General features: G+C 39.1%; 1 protein-coding gene across 6 annotated transcripts in view; it reads left to right on the plus strand.

Annotated features, from left to right (window-relative positions):
* The first annotated feature begins 221 nt into the window (after positions 1-221).
* The window catches only part of LOC127649148 (rho guanine nucleotide exchange factor 4-like), a 62,901-nt gene continuing 40,687 nt past the window's right edge, over positions 222-22,435 (plus strand). Inside the window, exons 1-4 of one of the 6 annotated variants that reach the window (XM_052134110.1) lie at positions 222-5,002; positions 8,840-9,154; positions 10,115-10,244; positions 12,060-12,113. In XM_052134110.1, coding sequence (XP_051990070.1) covers positions 302-5,002; positions 8,840-9,154; positions 10,115-10,244; positions 12,060-12,113 — 5,200 coding nt within the window. In that variant the 5' untranslated portion in view covers positions 222-301. Of the gene's footprint in view, positions 5,003-8,839; positions 9,155-10,114; positions 10,245-12,059; positions 12,114-12,844; positions 13,463-22,435 lie in introns of those variants that run through there. The other 5 variants (XM_052134112.1, XM_052134111.1, XM_052134113.1 and 2 more) reach the window with 5 other exon arrangements.

A 22,435-nucleotide genomic window follows, 5' to 3' on the forward strand; every position in this document is an offset into this window, starting at 1 on the left:
CTCAATAGAACACAGTGAATCACAGTCCTCAATAGAACACAGCCAATCACAAGCCTCAGTAGAACACAGGCAGTCAGAGGCCTCAGAAGAAAACAGTCAGTCAATGTGCTCAACAAAATACAGTCAATCAAAGGCCTCAGAAGGACACAGTCAATCACTGTGCTCAATAGAACACAGCCAATCACTTTCTGAGCTAAATGCTGAAGACATATTATTTACATCAATTGACCATGATAAGGCTAATTCTCAGCCTGTTGACACTCCTGATGGAAAACCTCAATGTGATAAAATTAGAAAAAATATGACAGACACCCAACCAACGCTTGAAGAGCTGCATATACAAATTATTACCCCAAATGAGAAAGCTTTGAAGTGTATTGATAATGATAAAAATAAAGCTAAAATGCAGTTGATTTCCAATGCCACAGTTATGGAAAATTCAGACAGCGAACATGAATTAAACACTCAACAGCATAAGGTAAGTTTAATTGTTTCACAGCTTTCCTCTATAGACGTAGCTGAATTTGAATCATTTGAGAAGCCTATTGAAGAGACAGAGGAGTCACTAGAGTACAACAAGTCACAGGTCTCTGTAGAGCACTGCCAATCCCAGGCCTCAGTTGAACACAGTCAATCACAGGCCTCGGTAGAACATTGCCAATTACAGGTTTCACAAGAAAACAGTCAATCAATGTGCTTAACAGAACACAGCCAATCACAGGCCTCAGAAGAATATAGTCAATCACTATGCTCAATAGAACACAGCCAATCACAGGCCTCAGAAGAAAACAGTCAATCAATGTGCTCAACAAAACACAGTCAATCACAGGCCTCAGAAGATTATGGTCAATCATTGTGCTCAGTAGAACACAACCAATCACAGGCCTCACTGGAACTCAGTGAATTACAAGCTTCAGTAGGACACAGTCAGCGACTTTGCTCAATAGAACACAGCCAATCACAGGCCTCAGAAGAACAAAGTAAATCACTGTGTTCAATAGAACAAAGACAATCACAGGCCTTTGAAGAATACAGGCATTCACTGTACTCCATAAAACACAGCCAATCACTGGCCTCAGAACAACACAGTCAATCACTGCGCTTAACAGAACACAGCCAATCACAAGCCTCAGAAAAATATTGTCAATCACTGTTCTCAATAGAACACAGCCAATCCCAGGCCTCAGAAGAAAACAGTCAATCAGTGTGCTCAACAAAACAGAGACAAACACAGGCCTCAGAAGAAGATAGTCAATCACAGTGTTCAATAGACCACAGCCAGTCACAGGCCTCAGTAGAACACATACAGGCAATTTCCATGAACTCTCATTGGCATGTTGTGAATGAGTCAGACTCTGTTTTCATGGGTGGCAGCATTTATGAAAATGAACAATTAAAAAAGGACTACAAGGACATTTACACCACCTGTGAAGTCAACCAATCCTTAAAAACATCTGAAAAGCTGTCATCAATGCACAGGGACAAAGAATTCGATCTGGCCATAGAAAAGAACGACAGTCTGATTTTCGAAAAGGAGGGCTTGAATGAAACCACAGCTGTTTTCACTGAGTATTATGCACCTGGTAGCGGTTCCTCAAATGTGCCTTATTCAATTTTTACTGGAGTGTCGGATTTAGTGCATCAGTGTGTGATCAATGACCAAGCATCAGTACTGTCAGACTGCACTCATTTCAGCCACCAAAATGGCTCAATATTACAAAATGATACTGAAAAAGATGAATACTTAATGAACAGATATCACATGGGCAATCACGTTTTGCAAAAGAGTGAGCAAATATATTTAGAAGACTATGAGTCTGAGGCAGATTTTTGCAAAACCCAGCAGTGCCACCCTAATAGTAAAGTTCCTTGCAACAAACAGGATGAATTCATCAAAGCACAAGCTTGTGTTAGCACTAAAAGTGCTGATAATGAAGATTACACAGATGATGTTTTAGAAGAAACAAATAACAACATGCAACATCATATTGTTATAGAGTGTCCAAATGAATGTATAATTGTTCCATCATTTGAGCAGTCAGTAATTTACTCTGATAATTTGGGATGCATGGAATATACCAAGCACAAGTCAATGAGAGTTTCAGCAGTTGATGGGTGTCCAAGTAGTCCTGTAGACAGTCATGTCGAGTCTCTGGACGGTCTGTCTGAGATTTTGTCTGACAAATCTCCAGTCAATGCCACAGACATTTGCTTGGAGCTCAGTAATGACCTGCATATGAACTGTAAACAAGTAGCACATTGCTTTGTAGATGTTATGTCTGACACATATGAAGATTATACAGAAACCTCTAAACAGTTTCACCAACCCGGCAACCAGTTTAACAAGCACACAAGACAAAATAAATCGATTAAGTTTGAAACGTTTGAGCCTGCCAATATATCAAATCTTAACGTTGATATTTTGTCTAATGCACAGTCAAATCCGTGCACAAACACACAATCACCCTTTGATTATTCCCAGCTGAGCAGTAGAAATGAGGCTTTGAGGACAACAGGAGAATACAACTCAGACACAAATAACAACATTAAGACCATTACTCTAGAAGACAGTGCCTCAGGTCTACAAAACTCTTTACCTAGTTCTTTGATAAAATACAATACGTTTACTAACAATACTAGATTTTTAGTCTCAGAAGGGGTTGATCACTTTAAAGAGAATGCCCCTCCTCTTTTAAACAGCTCAGCTACCCCCTTAAAAGCAACTGAAATAAAGACTGCAATGGACTATAAGGATAATGTTGCAAAATCACCTGACCTTAGCGCATGTTTCAGCCACAAAGATGTTACACAAAAGCAGCTCTGTGATTGCTGTGGTGGGAAGGATTGCCAGTGCTTGTTTGCAGTGGAGGGAGAACAGACAGCCAGAGCATTTCAGTTTAAGGACACCGACGGCATCAGGCAGTGTAGCACTACAGTGTTACAAACCTCGAGTACCATGTACACAGATGACCATCATAACACACATGGAATTTTTAATGCAGACTCTGCAAACTGTGAATTTTCACATGTTTTCCATTTGCATGCACACATCCAGGAGGCAAATATGTTACCACTGAGCAGCTCTGCGCTCAAGGTCAATGACACTTGTACATCAGAATACACAGGAAGAAGGCTTCAAACTTCTTTCAAAACAAGCTCTCCTGGAAGCACTGTCTCATTATGTGAACCGTCTGCTTGCAGCAATCCTCTTTCTACACAGTCTTTCCAGATTTCAAAGAACTCTGCGACAGAGAGCACATTTGTTGAATGCTGTCCCATGTTTCCCATCACTAGTTTAGAGGCCATTTTGGAGTCTGACAGTTCACTGGAGAGTTCATTTGTGATGGAAAATGGATTGGAGAAACAACAGAGAGGAAGTCCATTATCAGAAGGTGGATTCAATGAGGAATGGAGCTCCTGTGATGAAATTACAAACCGCAATGTTCCTCACAGTCCATATGAAAGCAACATTTCTGCCATATGTACAAATGTAAGTGAGATGAATGCTAATGTAGCCACTGTTAAAGAAGTAAGTACTGTTATGAATCAACCAGATGCTGAAGAGACATTGGCACCTCAATTAAATGGGGTTGATAACTGTGATGGCCATAGTTTGTCCAGTAATGTGTCACAAGATCTCGATTCCAGTACCAACAGCGAGGAGACGGAGGACAGCACTCAGTCACCTTCAAGCCTCCACGGTTTTGCGAGAATTAAGAGAAACCAGTCAGGGAAGGGCTCTATGTTTTCAGTTTTCTCTAGAATGCCCTCGTTTCGCAAAACTAAGCGAGAACACAAGGGCAATAACAAGGTAGATCAAGAGGAAGGAGAGGGGCAGGAGGAGGTGAGGTATACTAAGACACCCATATGTAACAATGCACACCCTTCTCTCTACAAGAGCCTGATGTCTCAGAGTACAGATCATTTTACAGATATTATGAAGGATGATGACCACTCCAATGATGATATTTTTGAACAGGCCGACGCCCTGAATTTGCAGATCAGAGAGAAATACACACAATCCCAAAATTCTTATTACTCCAGTAATGTACAACATCAGCACAAAGATGTTGGCGCACTGCATTTTACAGCTTCCTCAATGACAGAGGGATTACAGCAAAGGAAAAGCAAGAGTACTGATAACTTGAATTTACGCATGAAGCTCGCAATGGCTCATAGGTCTCTGTCAAGCCTGTTTGAGTCCAAATGTCCTGAGAAGGAATACCAGGAGCAGATCCTGCACTCCGAGAAAGAGGAAGGGAAAACCAATCAGCCCTGGAAGAAGATGAAACGTTCTAAAGAAGCAGAAATTTACAAAAGAACACTATCTATTCCTGAGACAATTTGTGACAAGTCCGCACACCAGAGCCATAGTGCCTGTGCTTACTGTGCTCCTCAGAGCAGGTCCAGGCTTCACAGCTCACCTGGTTCCCAACTACACTTGAAGAACATTTGCCATTCTGACCAACTGAGCTTGAAAACTGCTCCTCAGGACCAGTTAGGAGGTACACTGGAGAAAAAGTGTCTGGAAGGAGGCGAGCTACCTAGTGCTGCTTCCTCTGACTCTGACCAGGCGTCGGTAGAAAGCTTTGAGGCTGTTCGCAAAGTGGATGATAGTTTGCAGTCTTCTCTACACCCTACAAGTCTTGCTCTTGCAAATCAGATGTCACCATCCTGGGGGAGGTCTCTGAGCTGCTTCGAAGCCACTGATAATCCGACGAGGCCCATGAGCCCCAAACCCAACAGTCCAGGGTTGTTGGGACAAAGGAGGAGCTTCCGTTACTCCTCTCGATCTGTGGCATCTTCTCTCTGCTCGCTCGGCCAAGGAGTGAGCGTTGAGGGTCTCTCTGACCCGCCTCAAAGGCCGAAGTCTCTGAAACCAAGGACAGCACAACTTATCACAGCCCACTCCTTTGATTCTGAATACTTACTAGAGGACAGCAGTTCAGACAGCCAGTCGCAGACCAGCCTGATATCAGGATCGCTGATCAACAAACCAGAGGTAAGTGAATAGCTGACATTAAATACTTTGGTAAAGTTTTGTAAAATGCTATGCATTCCATACAAATAAGCCATGCATTGCATACAAGAGACATTACAGGTCATGCTAGCTACTGTACAACACTCATGTCAGAACAACATACTAAACAAACAGATATTTAGAACGTAGGGCTTCACATAATTTTATAATAAAGAAACAATAACATGAATATGCATGATTTGTTTTTCCTTCAACATGGCAGCCAATATGAGTAATGAAGAATAACCACTGTCTTACCTAAAACAGCAAAGTCCAACACTTGAACCTGCATCATATGTCATCATGTGCTGTGCCCATTGACCACGTTAGAGTCAACTTGTGTTTTTCAAAAGTCAGGATAACATTCAGTGGGGAATACCAGCCGAACATGTTCAAGGAATAAGTCTAATGAATAAATGAATATTTTTCACTTACATCATCTCAGTGCAAGCTTGTTTTCAGTCGATCCATGGTACGTACAGACACCACAACTTCAGAGGCGCATGTTGATACAATTTGAATGGGATTGTTTTTAATGCTGCTAAAATGCATATAATTATTTGTTTAATTAATGAAACTACTTGTTTATTATAAAACAAATATGTAGAATATTTTTGGGAAACTAAGACATTTTCTTTGCGTACACAATCGATGTAGAATGTTGCTCGAAGCGACTGATCCAGAGTCTTTTCTCACCCCATTCTCCCAGTTATAGGGAGATGTAACACGGAGCAGTTTGGCTGCATAAGTCAGTGAATTGAGCGAGTATTTCACCCTGTGTATCATGTTGTGGCCAGTGGAAGACTAGTCTTATAATCCCTCTGCCTAGGCCCATTTACTGATTTTTTTAATGCAGTGTGTATTAACACATGAATCAATCACGTTTCACTCAACCGAATGTTGACCTCATATTATACTAAAACACGAAATGCGCATGCGCGTTAGTGAAGTGACAGGCGATGTCTGTATCTACAAGGTAATTGGCTCTTTTACCAGCAAGGCAGGACTTCCATTCTACATCCATTGACTGTTCGGTGCTAGAGCTTCTTGGTTGGGCATTCCAATTTCTCCCATTAATTTAAATAGAAGTGACTATTGTTAGTCTCTGTCCTCACACTCTATAGAAGTACAATGCCCATCATGCACTACGTCTCCTCCCTAAAGTTTGCACAATTTTACTCCTGATTTCTTGAAATACAGGGACAGTAGAGGTGTACAAATAACTCAGATATTATGGTCTAAAATAAAAAAATAATTGCGCTAATTTACTCGTTACTTGAAAAAAGTAATTTGATTATGTAATGCATGTTACTTTTATTGTATTACCCCCAACACAGGTTGACATCTGTTGCAACATGTTATACACCATCTAAACCTATTTAAAATTGAGCTAATTCTGTTTTAAATTGCCATTAAATAAGCATGCAACTATTTTACTTCATATTAATTGAGAGACTTCTTGGAATATTTGTTCTTTTAAAAATGTATTTGGACCATTTATAATTAACTAGTGAAGGCAAGAATGTGATTAAAAATGGTGACCAGTTGCAAGAACCTAAATTAGGTATGTACCCAAAGCTGAATACCTTATTCAGAAAGGCACAAATAATGTCTTAAACATGAATACAAATTCTACCAAATAATAGAAAAAATATTTGTTCGACTGATTATCCAAAGAGCACGGGCATAGAGAGATATTTATATAATAAACATATATAAAATAACAACGCAATAGTAAGTCGGTGAAGTTAATATGAATAAAGTTTAAACTTTTTTAATTAAAATGCGCACGGTGTGAGTGGGTGAGGTGAGTTACGTTAACATTAACTAAGCTACCATATCATACACATTTTCCACTTTTTGAAATGTAATTTTGAAGTTAGTCATTTAAAAACTTCCGAGTGAGATATATGACAACATGCCTCTGTGTCTCACTCGCTCTTCTATCAGGTGAGCAGGCAGTGTGTAAGGTGATGGTGGGGTGAAGTTTGTCATCAATAAGAGCAATTTCTTTCTAAAACAAAGCAAATGCAAGTAACCTGCAAAGAACAAGCACAGACAGTTGTGTAAGGCTGTATAGGGTTGGGATATCATCGCAATGATTTTGCTTGTTATATAAAATTAAACAATATGATGAATATCACAATGATTATAAAGCACTTTTTATTTGGGCACTTGATTTCCTAAAGAGTGCACAATAAGACTAATTTTAACGATCCTACAGGGCTGTACTATTAATCAAAATAACATCAAAATCGTGATATGGTCATATGTGAATTTTAAACCACAAAAAAATAATTAAATTAAATGAAATGGTTTGTGTGCTCTACAGAGTGTTTTGTGTCACATAGGGCATCATGTCATCATGATTATGCTCAGAGCAGTTTGTCTAATATAAATTACTATTGCATTGTCTAAAACAAATCTAATCCTCAAAATAATATAATAATGTACAATCATTATTTAATTACAATAATATTGAACTGGGTTAAAAATTAGTTAAGTTTAGTTAAGCACCTTGTTCATTCAGAGAAAACATGTTTTCAAAGATGTATAGTATATATATATATATATATATATATATATATATATATATATATATATATAGGCAAAAAATTTATTTTATTACTGTATTGTTATATATTTGTGCATATAAATGAAAATTATTAAATATTAACCTTCTTTGTGTTTATTCAGTGAAAAAAACACACCTTCAACTTGACGTTGCCTCTGATTAAAAAAATTACTTTTAAGCCATTTCAGATAATTACATAATTATATACACACACACACACACACACACACACACACACACACACACACACACACACACACACACACACACACACACAGGATATACTGTATATCAAATAGGCTGAAAAATGATTCAAATGGAATCTTTTTGTATAGCTTTTTTTTGGTTGTTTGTTTGACAGTATGGATGATGATGGAAAGTAATACACAGTTTCACACATTTTCAGCATTATCTTGTAAGAAAAAATTATATAGTTAAATATAATAATAATAAGACGAAATAATTGCATGAATTATAAAAGACATATTTGTTATATGGGAACTATAAATAGAAAAGTCCAATTTGACTCTTACGGTTTTAGCCCCACCCAAATCTGGTGATATCCGAATACAGACACAGATAATTTTACCATTGCAACAGATACAGATAACGGCTTTGCTGCACACCCCTACCCAAGATATACATTTTCACCTGAAACCTTGATGTTGATAAAAAAAAGTCTATAGACATGGTATGTGACAGCTATCCATGTAAAATGTCAGATATTATTATATTTTATTGTATAGATATTAGATTGTATTGTGTATTTTCTATCTATGAATGTTACTCTTGTATTCAAGAGCATTGATTACATCCACATAACTGGGAAGATATTAAAAGCATTGTGTTAGGAGAGCTTAAGTGTGTCCTTTGAACATATTGGACAGGAGCCCTCTATAATTTACTCACTTTCTATATTAAGCTTTACAGATTGGACATAGTAATCCCACTACAGTTTGAGTTTTACCAAGGCTCTACATACTTGAAAGAAGTGGATTGTTAAGGTGCATAGGCATAGACAGTCTAACCCATATCATTATGTCCAGGAAATACAATGGTTGTTAAATGTTTTGTTAAAAGATTTTTCAGAAACAGTGACACCTAGTGGTTAATGACTTATGATTATTGTGGCTCAAACATTTATCATGCTATGTAACAAAATTTGACAAACTTAATCCTTCAGTGCAACTTTCATCAAAAGATATCTGTATAACCTCCTAAATTTGCACTCAAAACATGTACAGCACAGTGCTGAGCCAGCCGCCCATTCATCAGGGAGAAGACAACAAGGACATGGATGTGTGCTTCGGACGAAGAACAGAGAGCAGAGCAGAACCACACCCAGACCCATCTCAGACATCTACGGCTGGGTGGGGCCTCTCCAGGGCATCAGAGAGGTGGCACTTGACCAAGAGAGGAAAAGAAATTCCACAAAAGAACATTGTTGCTCATGCTCATATGAAATGTTGGCTGATGCAGAGAACATCTATAAAAAGAAACTTGGCGTACAGAGAAGTTTGCGGCAGCTTAGCACTCCAACATCTGAGAATCATGAGAAAGTAAGGAACTCATCAAAATGGGAGAAACACCTTGCCATCAGCATCTTCCAGTGCATCCTCTCTTGTCCTGTTCTGCTTTCTTCCTGTTCCTACACATCTGGACTCATTATCTTCTACTCTGCTTGTAGTGTCTTTAGGATTTCAGACTTCTCTTCTATTTCTTGTGTTTTGCCTGATTTTTGGAAAGTCTGGCCAACACTTTAACCTAAGGAGTCTCAGAATTTCACAGACTATTTGAAGTTCTTTTATCTAGTTAATAGAGGGACAAAAAGTTTACACAAAAGGGGCTGTTCACACAGGACACATTCTTGTATTTCATTTGTGCTATTTTTTCATTTTTGGTCTATGTACACATGCACATGCAGGATAGATGTTTTTTGCCATTACAGGTGACGTGTCTCGCTGCATGTTCGGTGTCTCTGGCCTTAAGTGCCACATAATACACAGTGTCAACAAGAGATCAATCAGATGAATCTGGTGATGGGTTAAATGTGTATTTAATATGTATATTAGCAATTGATGTATGAGAGTTCAAGGGATAATTAACCTAAACATTAAAATCATCATCATTTATTCACCATCATGTTTTCCCAAACATTTTTGGAACACAAAGGGACAAGTTCAGCAGAATGTTTGGAACTGACAGGCTGTCAGTCACCATTCACTTTCATGTATGGAAAGAATGCAAACATTCTGCCAAGCATTTCCTTTGTTTTCCACTTAAGAAATTCAAATTGGTTTGGAACAGCATTAGGGTGAGTAAAAAGTAGAATTTTAGTTTTGGGGTGATCTGTCCCTTAAATGCATCCATAAACATGCATTTTGTTAAATTCCATTGAGCTCTTTACTTAAAGAACGTGCCCTGTGTAAATACCCCCTGTCAAAGTGTTTAATTTTTTTTTTTATTGTTAACATGTTTAATTATAGACATGTGTTGTGTCTGATCACTGTCATTTATAGGTGCGTACTAGACTCTCTCTTACGTCTCCTGAGCAGTTCCCTTCCATCTCTTTGAAAGACCACTTCTTCTCCCAGAGCACACCTATAGGCCTCGACTGTTTGGGCTGGCCCCATCGTGTGTTGTTTTCAGGTCAGTAACATAAGCTTTTTGAACACAACATGCACCTTATCACTGTATCACAAACTTTTATTAATATGGGAACAAGTTTAATGTCTTCCTAAATCTTTGAGTTCCATAGTGTCCTACAGGGGGCAATGGTTGCTTTTATTCTAAAACCTTTGCTTTGATAAATCCTGGTGAGCTATTTATAGGTTTGTTTGTGACATTTGGATCCCGGAGACTTGCAAACGTCTTTGATGTGAATTTGTAGTCTTTCTTTATCAAAGATTGTTTAATTTATTTTCATATACCTGGACACAAAGCTGAGGAGGTCTGTGCACAAATGCAAGCAAACATCTGTGATTAGATATTGAAAATGACTTCATTAAGGACTTACATCTACAGGCATCTGAAATGTGTGGTTTCTTAAGAAGAAGCTTTATTTAGTCATGTGTGAATGTAGCAAGAGCTCAGAGGTTATCTTTGTGCAGTAATGCATGGAGTGTGGAGCTCAGGGGCCCCCAGCGCTGATCCTCTCTCTTTCTGCCAAACAATCCTGCTGATTATTTCTCACCCACTCACTGGCGTCAGGCCTTCTCTTGCTTGCTCTCTCTCTCTCTGAGCACGGAGGTAGACCTGGCTTGAGTTTACAGCACCCCTCTGCCCAACACAAACACACTTTTAAAAGTAGATTTTGATTTAGGAAAATTTAGTTCAATATCTAAATAAAGGTGAAGTCTTAGATGTTTTTTTAAACAACTTACCTTGACTGACCTTGTTTGGATTTATTTTGTTCAACCTGGTCTCATAGAATCATGTTACTATACCTACATTTTTGCAAAATTCATTTTTTATATCACATATAGTAAAATAAACACTAGGGGAGCTGCAACAACATCTTTTATTAACTTTCACACAAATCACATATACGTCAAAATGGTAGATTATCAGTTCCTAATAGGGTTACCAACTTTCCCCAAGCGAATACGGGACGCTTCAGCATTTTGAGCACATTCAAATGTTGTATTTTGTCAGTGTCCAGGGATCCCCTGAGCATATAGCCACTTAAGTATGGGACATGTGGCAACCTTAGTTCATAAATACTTACTTTTCGCTCTGTTCCTCATATGGTGCTATCTTATGAAAACACTTTAACTATAGGCATGACTTGAAAGGTGACACATTTTAACATTTGTTTTACATAACCTACTACATTACATCATTGGTTAGGTGTAAAGTTTGGTGTAGGGAGGTAGGTTTTATTGATATAAAGCTCGAAAGACCATTAATCTCAAAAACTTGTTTAGGGGAACATTTAACTCTCTTTTAGGGCCACTCACTGGACATTTCAACTCGGAACAGCAATACTTGTTAAGTCATTTTGCAAAAATGGTCTCCACAGTCACGTAATTTTCCTGAGATTAGGCTGGTTTTATTTGTCTTCTCTTTGCATCATGTTTTTATAATAAAAATCAAACCTCAAACATGAGCCTGCTATATATTTACATTTTTCACTCTCTGATCTAAGATGTGGCTTCTGCATATCTTGTTTACTTTTATTGTTCTCATCAAAATAGTCCTCCCACTATTGATGTCTTGTCTCTATGACATGCTCTGTGCTTTTTGCAGGACCTCTGCAAATGCCTTGCCTTATTTAATATGGATTTCTATGAGGAGAAATACACAATGACCTCATTTTGTCCCTGTCTGACATCATGCCCACTCTACGACCTTTCCGTACACTGCATGACAAGCCAGTACAGAATTCCTGGCCATTATGCTAATGTAAAACTTGAGTCTAACTTCATCAGAGAAACTAACACAGATACATGCTGCTCTCCACAGAATCGAATCTTACCACTCCATCACAAGAGTCACATGGACCGACCGCACCTTTGGGTGAGTTCACTTGATCAGAACCAACATATGAACTTTCTGCTTTCAAACAGAGCCTGTCTGGTTTATGAATGTATTGAAAAAACATCCAAACCTATTTGTTTAATTTGTGTCTGTTGGGTTAAAAAGATATTCTTCAGCATGGAATTGTTGTAAGCATATTGTAGATTTAAGATTGGGACATATCCTATTTATATTTAGATGGCTTTCATTTTGGAATGACATTTTTAAGTGTGCATGTGTGTGTGTGTGTGTGTGATCTGAAACAGTGATAGATCAGATCTGTCATATACATGAATGTGAGGAATGTTCCCCTGAGTTTTAACTTTGATCTGCATCCAGTTTCCAATGTTCTTACATAAAATGTATTCACAGCTGCAAGGTCTAGAGCAAGTCAATATTCTCAAATTTGTGTCTGATGAGAAAGGTCTGCTAATAAACCACATTCCTTCTATTAATAGTTTTGAGAGATAATGAGCATTTCTGTGGAAATTGTGTATTTTAGTATCAGTCTGGTGTGCTGCTCAAGTATGGTTTCGTCAAATGCTTTTGTTGTGATGTGTTGTGCACATTTTTGGGCCTGCCATTAATGTGATATCTGCTAATTAGGGGTTAAATTCTTAGAAGGTGGTTTCAACTCTCGACATTGCTAGTGCTCTCTCCAGGCACCGTCTTTTGGTTTACTAACAGCTTGGCTTTAACAGTGGATGAAGGGGGGGCTCAAGGGGGTACTGCGGGGAAGAGAAAGGCAGTCCGTTTCAGTGCCAAACTGAGTGCTTCACATTGAATCATTTGAGTCATACGAGTCCTCTTCCCCTTAGAGGATCCCCGGTGATGCCAGCCTGTGACTGTATGTGTGTGTATGTGCGTGCGAGAGAGAGAGGGAGAGAGAGAGAGAGAGAAAGAGAGAGCTGATTGTGTATCTGGGCGTTTATGTTGAGCTCTTTGAGACTGCAACCAAGAGTGAAGGTAAAAGAGCAGGAGAGCGAGTGAGGAATGAGAGGGGAGAGCTGAGGGCTCGTTGCAGACTCTATAAGCAGTCGCGACTGAGAGCTCAGTGGTTGACTCGAGCCCATAGACGTGCACACACGCAGCACGGTTGGAATTAACACCTGCCGAAGCGACACCACCCTTCTCCCTGTTGGTGTGCGGCCACATGCGCACCCAGCACAGTGCCGGTGAGGTGGGCGTCCCGCTGGCAGGAGGAGGCTGCAGTGGTGGGGGGAGCTCAGAACAGTCACCTGGCTCTGGCTCAGATTGCAGCCCCGCTAAGGGACTGCCTGGAGGGGTCAGGGCAGTTAGAGGGGTCATGTCCCATTACTGGAGTCTGGAGAGCCTTCATTCCACCAATGGTAAGACATTTCCACCTTTGGACATCAGAGATCAAATGTGTTATTTGCTGGAAATGGGATGCTTTGAGCTTACCTGCTGAAAAGACCAACTTAGCTAGCTGGTTTATGCTGATTTTATGCTGGTCTAGCATAGCTAGGTTGTTCACCAGCAAAAAATGCTGGTCAACCAGAATACGGTTCCAGATGAAGCTTTTTAAACTAGTTAAGAAACCTGGTAAGAACACCAGCATCCCATGTTGTGGACCTGCATCCAAAACACAACAAATGCTGGTCTTTTCAGCAGGGCTGATGTGCATGTCAGTTAACACTCATGAAATGGGTGACATTGCCCATGAGGTTTTTGTGACAGCGCTTGTTCATTGTATTTCAGTCTTTTGGTTTATGTGGCTGCATTGTCTTCAGCCCTTTATGGGCAAAAGGAGGTAGCTGAAAGAGCCACTGTCTCTATGCAAATGTAAACACATGCGTTCCTGCGTTTAACATGCCAAAGCAACAGGAGTTTGTTTCTGAATCAGTTTTAATCAATGTGATTAAAAACAAGATTAGTTTGAAAGCTGACTAGTTTACAGCCAGTGATGTTGTAATTCACATTAGATATAATGTTTTACAGTTGAATGAAGAAGTGCCACTCTCTTTACTCTCTTCATCCTGCTTAGGTAATTGCAGTTCTGTCACGACTCACGGATGTCATCTATTGATTTATGTTCCTTCTGGCTCGTAATTGGTTAAGTGGTCGTGTTGTGGAAGGCTCTGTCAATTGAGCAAATATGTATTCTGGATATATAGATGGATGGCTTAAGAGCGAACACTCAGAGCGATGTGACAGCGTTCCCTGCATTCAGCAGCTACGCATTTTCCCTCACAAGATATTAATGTACAACAAAATTAACATGCTATGAGCTTTTCAACACAAGGTAGCCTTAATGATTGCATTAATCAATGTAGCCATATCACGCCAGCTTTGCTATACAGTCAGTCTCCATGCAAATCTCACATACAGTATGTGAGCTATAATCTGTACTATAATATTAATTCTGCAAAGCTCCTGAAAGCAGAATCTGTGTTAAAAATATTTCAGGGGGGAACCATCACTGCCTGTTTTGCTTTTAAAAGCCCCTTTGCCTATAGAGTAGATATATTGATTAACACAAATTCTTCAGGTTTCTTCTCTAAGAATAGAGCACCTCTCAAACGGCACTACTCGTTTGATCCTTAATACTTGCCTGCGTCAGTGCCCATCTAGAAAATTGTACAAAATGAGTGAGATGTTTTTAGATGAGGTGCCAGTTTGAGGTGCTCATTATATTTTCTCAGGGTTGGCATGGTGACAGACAAGCCAATGACCATCAGCCAAGGTAGCACTGATGTCACAAACGACCATCGCTATTCACGTCAGCTGTAATTTGGATGTTTTTGTCATTTTGTGCTTTGTCCTGTGAGAGATAGGATGTGACTTTCTGCAAGCGAGGGAAATAAATGGTGCACTGCGAGCCGGCGGCAATAGCTACAGACATTTCAAACTGCACTGTCACCTCGTCACGGTCCACTGACCTCATTAAAGTGCTCATACACTATCCATAGCTGATCATAGAACAGTGGTGGGAAATCAGAGGAACAGCACGTGTGAAATACTCCGAACGGAAACGTTTATATATTTGAATATTAAAAATATTTAATAGCACAAATGAGAGTTTGCTTTCACACAAAACCCAAGGGACTGCTTTTAGCATCTCATAGAAGGGCTGATACATCCAAGAGAGACAGAGATGGTTTTGGTTTGAGCCAGACTGAACCTCCAAAACTTATACTCTCTCATAGCCCTTTCCCACTGTCAGGTTGCTGGTGCTGGAGCCTAATCTAGACTTTTCCATGTATTCTTGAATGTTCTTGTCTCAAACCAGGAACCTGGTCTCAAACCAGGAATATGTCAAGCTTCAGGGATGGGATAATGTCCTCACCAAGTAAAATTTTCAAATCTACAATAACACTGTCTGGCATGACTAATGCAAAAAAACATTTATTATGAACACCTGTACACCTACAGGACTTATTCATGCGATTATCTAATCATCCATTCGTGGGGCAGCAGTGCATAAAATCAGGCAGATATGGGTCAGGAGCTTCAGTTAATGTTCAAATCAACCATCAGAATGGGAAAAATGTGATCTTAATGATTTTGACCATGGCATGATTGTTGGTGCCAGATGGGCTAGTTTGAGTATTTGTGTAACTGCTGATCTCCTGGGATTTTCATGCACAAAAGTCTCTTGAGCTTACTTAGAATGGTGGCAAAAACAAAACATCTAGTGGGTGGCAGTTCTGCGGATGGAAACGCCTTGTTGATGAGAGAGGTCAACGGAGAATGGCCAGACTGGTTTGAGCTGACACAAAGGCTACAGTAACTCGGATAACCACTCTGTACAATTTGAGTGAGCAGAATAGCATCTCAGAATGCACAACATGTCAAACAGCAGAAGACCACGTTGGGAACTTTAGGACCATAGTGTTCTTAATAAAGTGCTCAGTGAGTGTCGATCACTCCTAATATAATAAACAAAGCTGTCGACACTTGAAATGCCCGATTTGGCGATATAAAACACTTTCAGTTGATGGACATTCTGTTCCTACGTACTCTGTTGCAAACAGTGGCTTCTGCCTCTTTCTGTGTCTGTCTGAAAAAATTGATTGCTATGAATTTTTAACTGTTGTCCATTGCATCAAAGCAGTTTATGATTGCACAAGCATTGAATTCAATTACTTTGGAGGCTAAAAAAGTTCTAAAAACTCGCAAGTTATGTTTTCAGTTGTGTCACTTTTCAACTCTCAAATTGAGCCAAGCACGGCTCAGGCACCAGAACCAGCGCCATTTTAGTGGAAAAGGGTGTGGGTAGTTGATATAACATGTCCATTAATTATTTATTTATTTTTTTATCAATATCAAAACTTTAGGTTAACATAAATGTACAGTACTGTTCAAAAGTTTTAGGCACTTGTGAAAAATGTTTTCACGTAAATTAGGACGTAAAGGGCTTGGTAACTACTAGATAGTTTGTAAATAAGACAGTACTTATTTCGGTTTCACCACCTGTTCTTAATCCAGAACTTATCTAGTAGGTCGTAAGCTCTCTGTATAGTGATGCGTAGTTGCACAGAATGACGTATTTTTTTGTAATCCAATCAGCAGCCTTCAAATTTGTAAACAGGAACCGTACGCATAAGCTGCTGCCTTGCGTGAACTGTCAAAACAAAGACGTACAATTTTAAAAAGTTATATATTGATATCAAATCAGTTATACGCATTATTCCCTTTCTTTTAAACCGCAAATGAGCATATATGTTCACATCATCATAAATATCCAAAGGACGATGTCTGTCTCGTAAAACTCGTCGATGAATTTGCGGTTCATTATTTTCATCATCAATGATAATCTCATCGATGTACTCCAATCTGGCTGCCATCTCATTCCATCCATCCATTCATTATTCACGGGCTAAGGCTGCCGTAAATATTTTGTTTATACGTAGGGTTATGTCCTACTATCTATTTAGGCTGTCTCAGTTGCTTCTGTTTCTTCATGTAATCTCAGACTCGATGGTCAGTGGGGGGCTTTGTGGGGCCCATTACATCTGTTGCAGGGCTACATGTTCTTCTATTCTATTTGCAAAAGTAATGTTTGCAAGTCTAACATTAATATTTCCTATTAACACACTAAAGCGGAAGATATAAATAACCATCTTAAAACAAATGCTTTTGTGAAACATCTTATGTGCCTAAAACGTTTGCACAGTACTGTATAAGGGAAAGTGTATATTTTAGGTGCTATGATTGTTCACCATTTCGCTTAATGTATTCACAATTTTGAATCACCTTTTGACTAGTTCATTTGAAGTGGTGATGTGACATGTTTTTTTTAAAATGTTTTGAGTTTTGAAAGTTACAAATATTCTGTTTAGTTTCTCATTTAATATGGTCATACAAACTGCATACATAATTATATATAATAATTGATACAATTCTATTTCAAATTGAGATTGCTGCAAATTGAGACACTTTTAGAAATTTTGCTTTTCCTGGAACTTTTAATTATGATCCAAATGCCATATAACCTGATATTAAAGGGGTCATGCTTGCTTCAGCAGCCTGGGCTCTTTATTTCTTGCCACAATAATGGCACTGACGTGAGGGTAGGTGGTCGATCTGAGGCCCGTGCCACTTTAGTCTAGTGTCATAGTATCAAGACTTTCCAAGTCAGAGGGCTTGAGTCCTAGTCAAGTTGCAACTTATTGTTGTCAAAGTCTAAGTCGAGATGCAAGTCTTCTTTGATTATGTTGAGTCGAGTCACAAGTCATCACATTTTTGACTCGAGTCCTGTTAAATTCCATAATCAATGTGATGAAAGTTCATCATAACATAGATTCATTTTACATGCCTTCTATTATCAAAGGAATAGTTCACCCCGAATTTTTAATTCTCTCATCATTTATTCTCATGTCATCACAAATATGTGTGACTTTTTTTCTTCTGCTCAACACAAACAGAGATTTTTAAAAGAATATTTCAGCTCTTTACATTTACATTTACATTTATCCATTTAGCAAATGCTTTTATCCAAAGTGACTTACAAATGAGGAGAACAACAGAAGCGATTCATCCCACAAAAAGGGCAACAATATAATAAGTGTTGTAATACAAGTCTCGCATAGCTTAGGGCAGTACACAAGGAAAGTTTTTTTTTTTTTACATTTACATTTACATTTATGCATTTGGCAGACGCTTTTATCCAAAGCAACTTACAGTGCACTTATTACAGGGTGTTAGAAATAAAAGTTCTTCTAAACCACAGCAGTGCCTTTTTCTCTCCGTCTTTTATTGAGTCGTGAATGAATCAGTACAAAGCATCCAACGTTGGGGAGCGAACAAATATGCAGCTCGCTCTTCTCCTGTATAACATGCAAAGATATACTGCAAGAGTGAAAAAGGGAGTTCACAGCACTATCCAATAAGAGCAGACATTACCTCATACAGATATCACAGATAGCAATTCCATATGGCAAAGGCTCCTCTATTCCTTGAGAGCCTAGGACCTATATGGAAAAGACTCCAAGTTCCGTAGGAGCCTGTCGGACCCTTGCCATATACACTAATACAATATACACACACACACAGACAGAGTGAGGAGGGTGCTCAGCTCAACTCCATGCTGATATGAAACAGATGTTTGATAATGCACACACAGCATTTCTTTCTTGGACAGAGCTGAGATAGAAATAACATTTCTATTTCTTACACAGGGGCAACCTGGAGTTAAGTGCCTTGCTCAAGGACACAATGGTGGTGGCTGTGGGGATCGAACCAGTAACCTTCTGATTAACAGTTATGTGCTTTAGCCCACTACAACACCACCACTCATGAAAGAACATCACTCGTTAAAGAACATGAATGTAGTGCATTAGTATGAATGGGTTGAGTGTTCACAATAAAGATTTGTCTTTAGCTGTTTTTTGAAAGAGGCTAATGAATTAGCCATTCGGGCAGGCCATTCCACCAGTGGGGAACAGTCAAGGTAAAGGCCCGGGATAGTGATCTTGTGCCTCTATGAGATGGCACCACGAGGCGCTGTTAACCCGCAGAAGGCAGGCTTCTTGAGGTTACATAAGTCTGGAGTAGTGAGTTTAGATAGTGGGGTGCGGAGCTAGTGGTTGTTCTGTAAGCATAAATGCCTTGAACTTAATGCAAGTAACCATTGGCAGCCAGTGCAGTTTGATGAAGAGAGGTGTGGATCAATTGCAGAGGTTTGACAGTACATGCTGAAAGGCCTGCCAGAAGAACATTGCAATAGTTCAGCCTGGATAGAACAAGAGCTTGGATGAGGAGTTGTGTAGCATGCTCTGATAGGTAGGGCCTGATCTTCCTAATGTTGTACAAGGCAAATCAGCATGATCAGGGAGTCCTTGGTTGTGAAGTTCAACTGATCTTCAAACACAACTCCAAGATTTCTGGCTGTCCTGGATGGTGTTATCATTGACGAGTCGAGTCTTTAGGTCCTCACAATGCTAGTGAATGGGTACTACAATTTGGAAGCTCCAAAAGCACAAAAAGATAGCATAAAAGTAATTCAGTGGTTAAATCCATATTTTCAGAAGCGATATGATAGGTTTGGGTGAGAAACAGATAAATAATACATGTTATGCTGCCCATATGTTTTTTTGGAACTTCAGAATTTTGGTCTCCATGCACTTGCACTCTAAGGACCTACAGAGCTCAGATGTTTTTCTAAAAATCTTAATTTGTATTCTCCAGAAGAAAGAAAGTCAAACATATCTGGGGTGGTATGAGTGTGAGTAAATTATGTGACAATTTTCATTTTTGGGTGAATTATCCCTTTAATCATTAAAAAAAAAAAAAAGTGTTTGTTTGGGTGTGCAAGCTGACGTTTTGGTTGGCATTTGCAAACCTTTGCACACACTTGGCTACACCACTGGTACTAATGATCTACAGCTAGGTTCTCCGGGGAACATTTTAATCACAGGTTAAAATGTTAATCTCTGATTTGTTAAACCATATTTAAAATTAAGTGGTACAACATAACTTGATTTTAAATTTAAGAGTTTAGGGATCAACCAACCTTTAATTATGTCCTTATTGGTACAACCCACACTCAGTTTGAGTTGATTTATTTGTGCAGGTTATTTGTGTATATCATTTGTGAACTCTTCTTCACAGTATGTGCAGTACATGATCTCATTGTATGTTCCATATGTTGTTTAACTTTCCTGTTTCTCTTCCTTCATGCTAATGCATGCACCATGACACATTTGATGCCGTGAGGGGCTTTTAGTATTTGATCTGGAATAAGAGTGTTGAAGGTTGGGCTGGGTTTAAACACTGCAGGTATCAGATGCGTTGTAGAATAGGCCTCGTGCAGTGGAAACAGTCTCACAGGATGTGTCACTACCTCCCATCAACATGTTATGCTTCTGCAAAGCCACATCTCTTCTGCTTTCAGTATGTGTGTGAAATGCACCATCACTTGTCACTGAGCTGGAAATAGAAAGTCTCAGTTCTTCTCAAAAGCTTTTTCATTAAATTCTTAAGTTTACAATCTGGAAGGAGAGCAGATGTATAGTTGTCCATCTTTTCTCTGGGGGGTATTTTGTCTGATTGTGGAATTTTGACAAGCCAGTAAGAGCTAGGTCAAGTGATGGGTTCATTTCTTCAAAACTTGGGGCAAAAGGTCAAAAAAACTATTTAATATAGATTTTTCTTAAAATAGTTCTTATATGTTTTGTGGTAGTTCTTAAAATTCACTGTAAAAATGTTTTTTCAAGTAACCTAAAAACGTGTGCCTCATGTGGTAACATCTAAATTAACTGGTCAAAAATATTAACATTAACACATTTAACATGACGGAATCAACCTGAATATCTAAGGTTACACCAACAAAAGTTAAGGGTGTTATGTGCAGACCTTTTTTAAAACCAGTTAGTCAACTAGTTGCTCAGGCAACTCACCGTCTATGTCAAAAATATGTAGTTTGCACATTGCTATACTGTAAATTTGTTTTCTTCTGTTCACCCAAATGATATACAGCTTGTGGTAACATCTAAATTAATTTATTTTAGTCAGAAAATATTATTTACTATGACCATATCAACTTGAATATAATGGCTTATACCAATTAAAGTCTTTTTAAGGGTTGGATTTGGTAGAAAAATCTTTAGATAACAAGAACTTGCATTCACTGTTTTACATTGGAGATCAATCGTTGCCTAATCCCCAATGATTGTTACTTATCTACACACAGGGTGATATGGCATTTAACTTATAATTTGATCAAATGTATTACACTCAATAAGCTATGCCTTTAGCTTTCCATGATCCAACAATTGTGTTGCTAATCCAGTTAATGTGCATACAGAACAGCGGGGTCTGCAGTATGTTTAGATGTGCTAACCCTCAGGCATTCTCACAACTGACGGCAATGAGACAGATGGTGTTTCATTCACACCTTTATTTATACAAACCACCAGCATACAACACAGTAGTTCAAAGTCTGAATAATCTTTCCCCCATACACCTAAGTGTCTTCTGGGTTCTGGTATGCAGAACAAAGGTGAAGAGATAGATAGTGTTTAACAAGATCTGGTGTGTGTTACATCTCTAAATAGACATTCAAATGGCAGGGTGGCATCTCTGCAGGTTTCACCATATGTTTGTTACAAATAAAGGTTAATAATTTATTCTTTGCAGCATTTTGTTTCAGCAAAACCTAAGCAGGGCTTGATACACCTGGCGGAGAACCTCACCTGGTCCCTCAACACCAGCTCTATCACCAAGAAAGCCCAGCAGCGTCTCTACTTTCTTCGAAGGCTGAGGAAAGCACATCTCCCACCCCCCATCCTCACTACATTCTATAGAGGGACTATTGAGAGCATCCTGAGCAGCTGCATCACTGTCTGGTTTGGGACTTGCACCGTTTCGGACCGCAAAGCCCTGCAGAGGATAGTGAGGACAGCTGAGAAGATCATTGGGGTCTCTCTTCCCTCCATCAAAGACATTTATAAAAAACACTGTATCCGCAAAGCAACCAGTATTGTGGACGACCCCACACACCCCTCACACAAACTCTTTACCCTCCTGCCGTCTGGCAAGAGGTACCGAAGCATTTGGGCCCTCACGGCCAGACTGTGTAACAGCTTCTTCCCCCAAGCCATCAGACTCCTCAATACTTGGAGACTGGTTTGACACACACACACACACACACACACACACGTGTCCTGAGTCGCACTTTAAATTACTGTCACTTTATAACTGTCTGCTACCTCAATAACTGCTATGTGCATAGAACACTATCTCATAGTATGTTATGTGTATGTTTTTAGAAACTGTCATCTTTTTGCACTACTGAGTACTGGTCGGCGCTGCACTGTGTCTATTGTCCTGTTCATTGTCAGTAATTTGTTGTACTGTCC

Source organism: Xyrauchen texanus, chromosome 9 (assembly GCF_025860055.1).
Source record: "Xyrauchen texanus isolate HMW12.3.18 chromosome 9, RBS_HiC_50CHRs, whole genome shotgun sequence".
Taxonomy (NCBI): Eukaryota; Metazoa; Chordata; class Actinopteri; order Cypriniformes; family Catostomidae; genus Xyrauchen; species Xyrauchen texanus.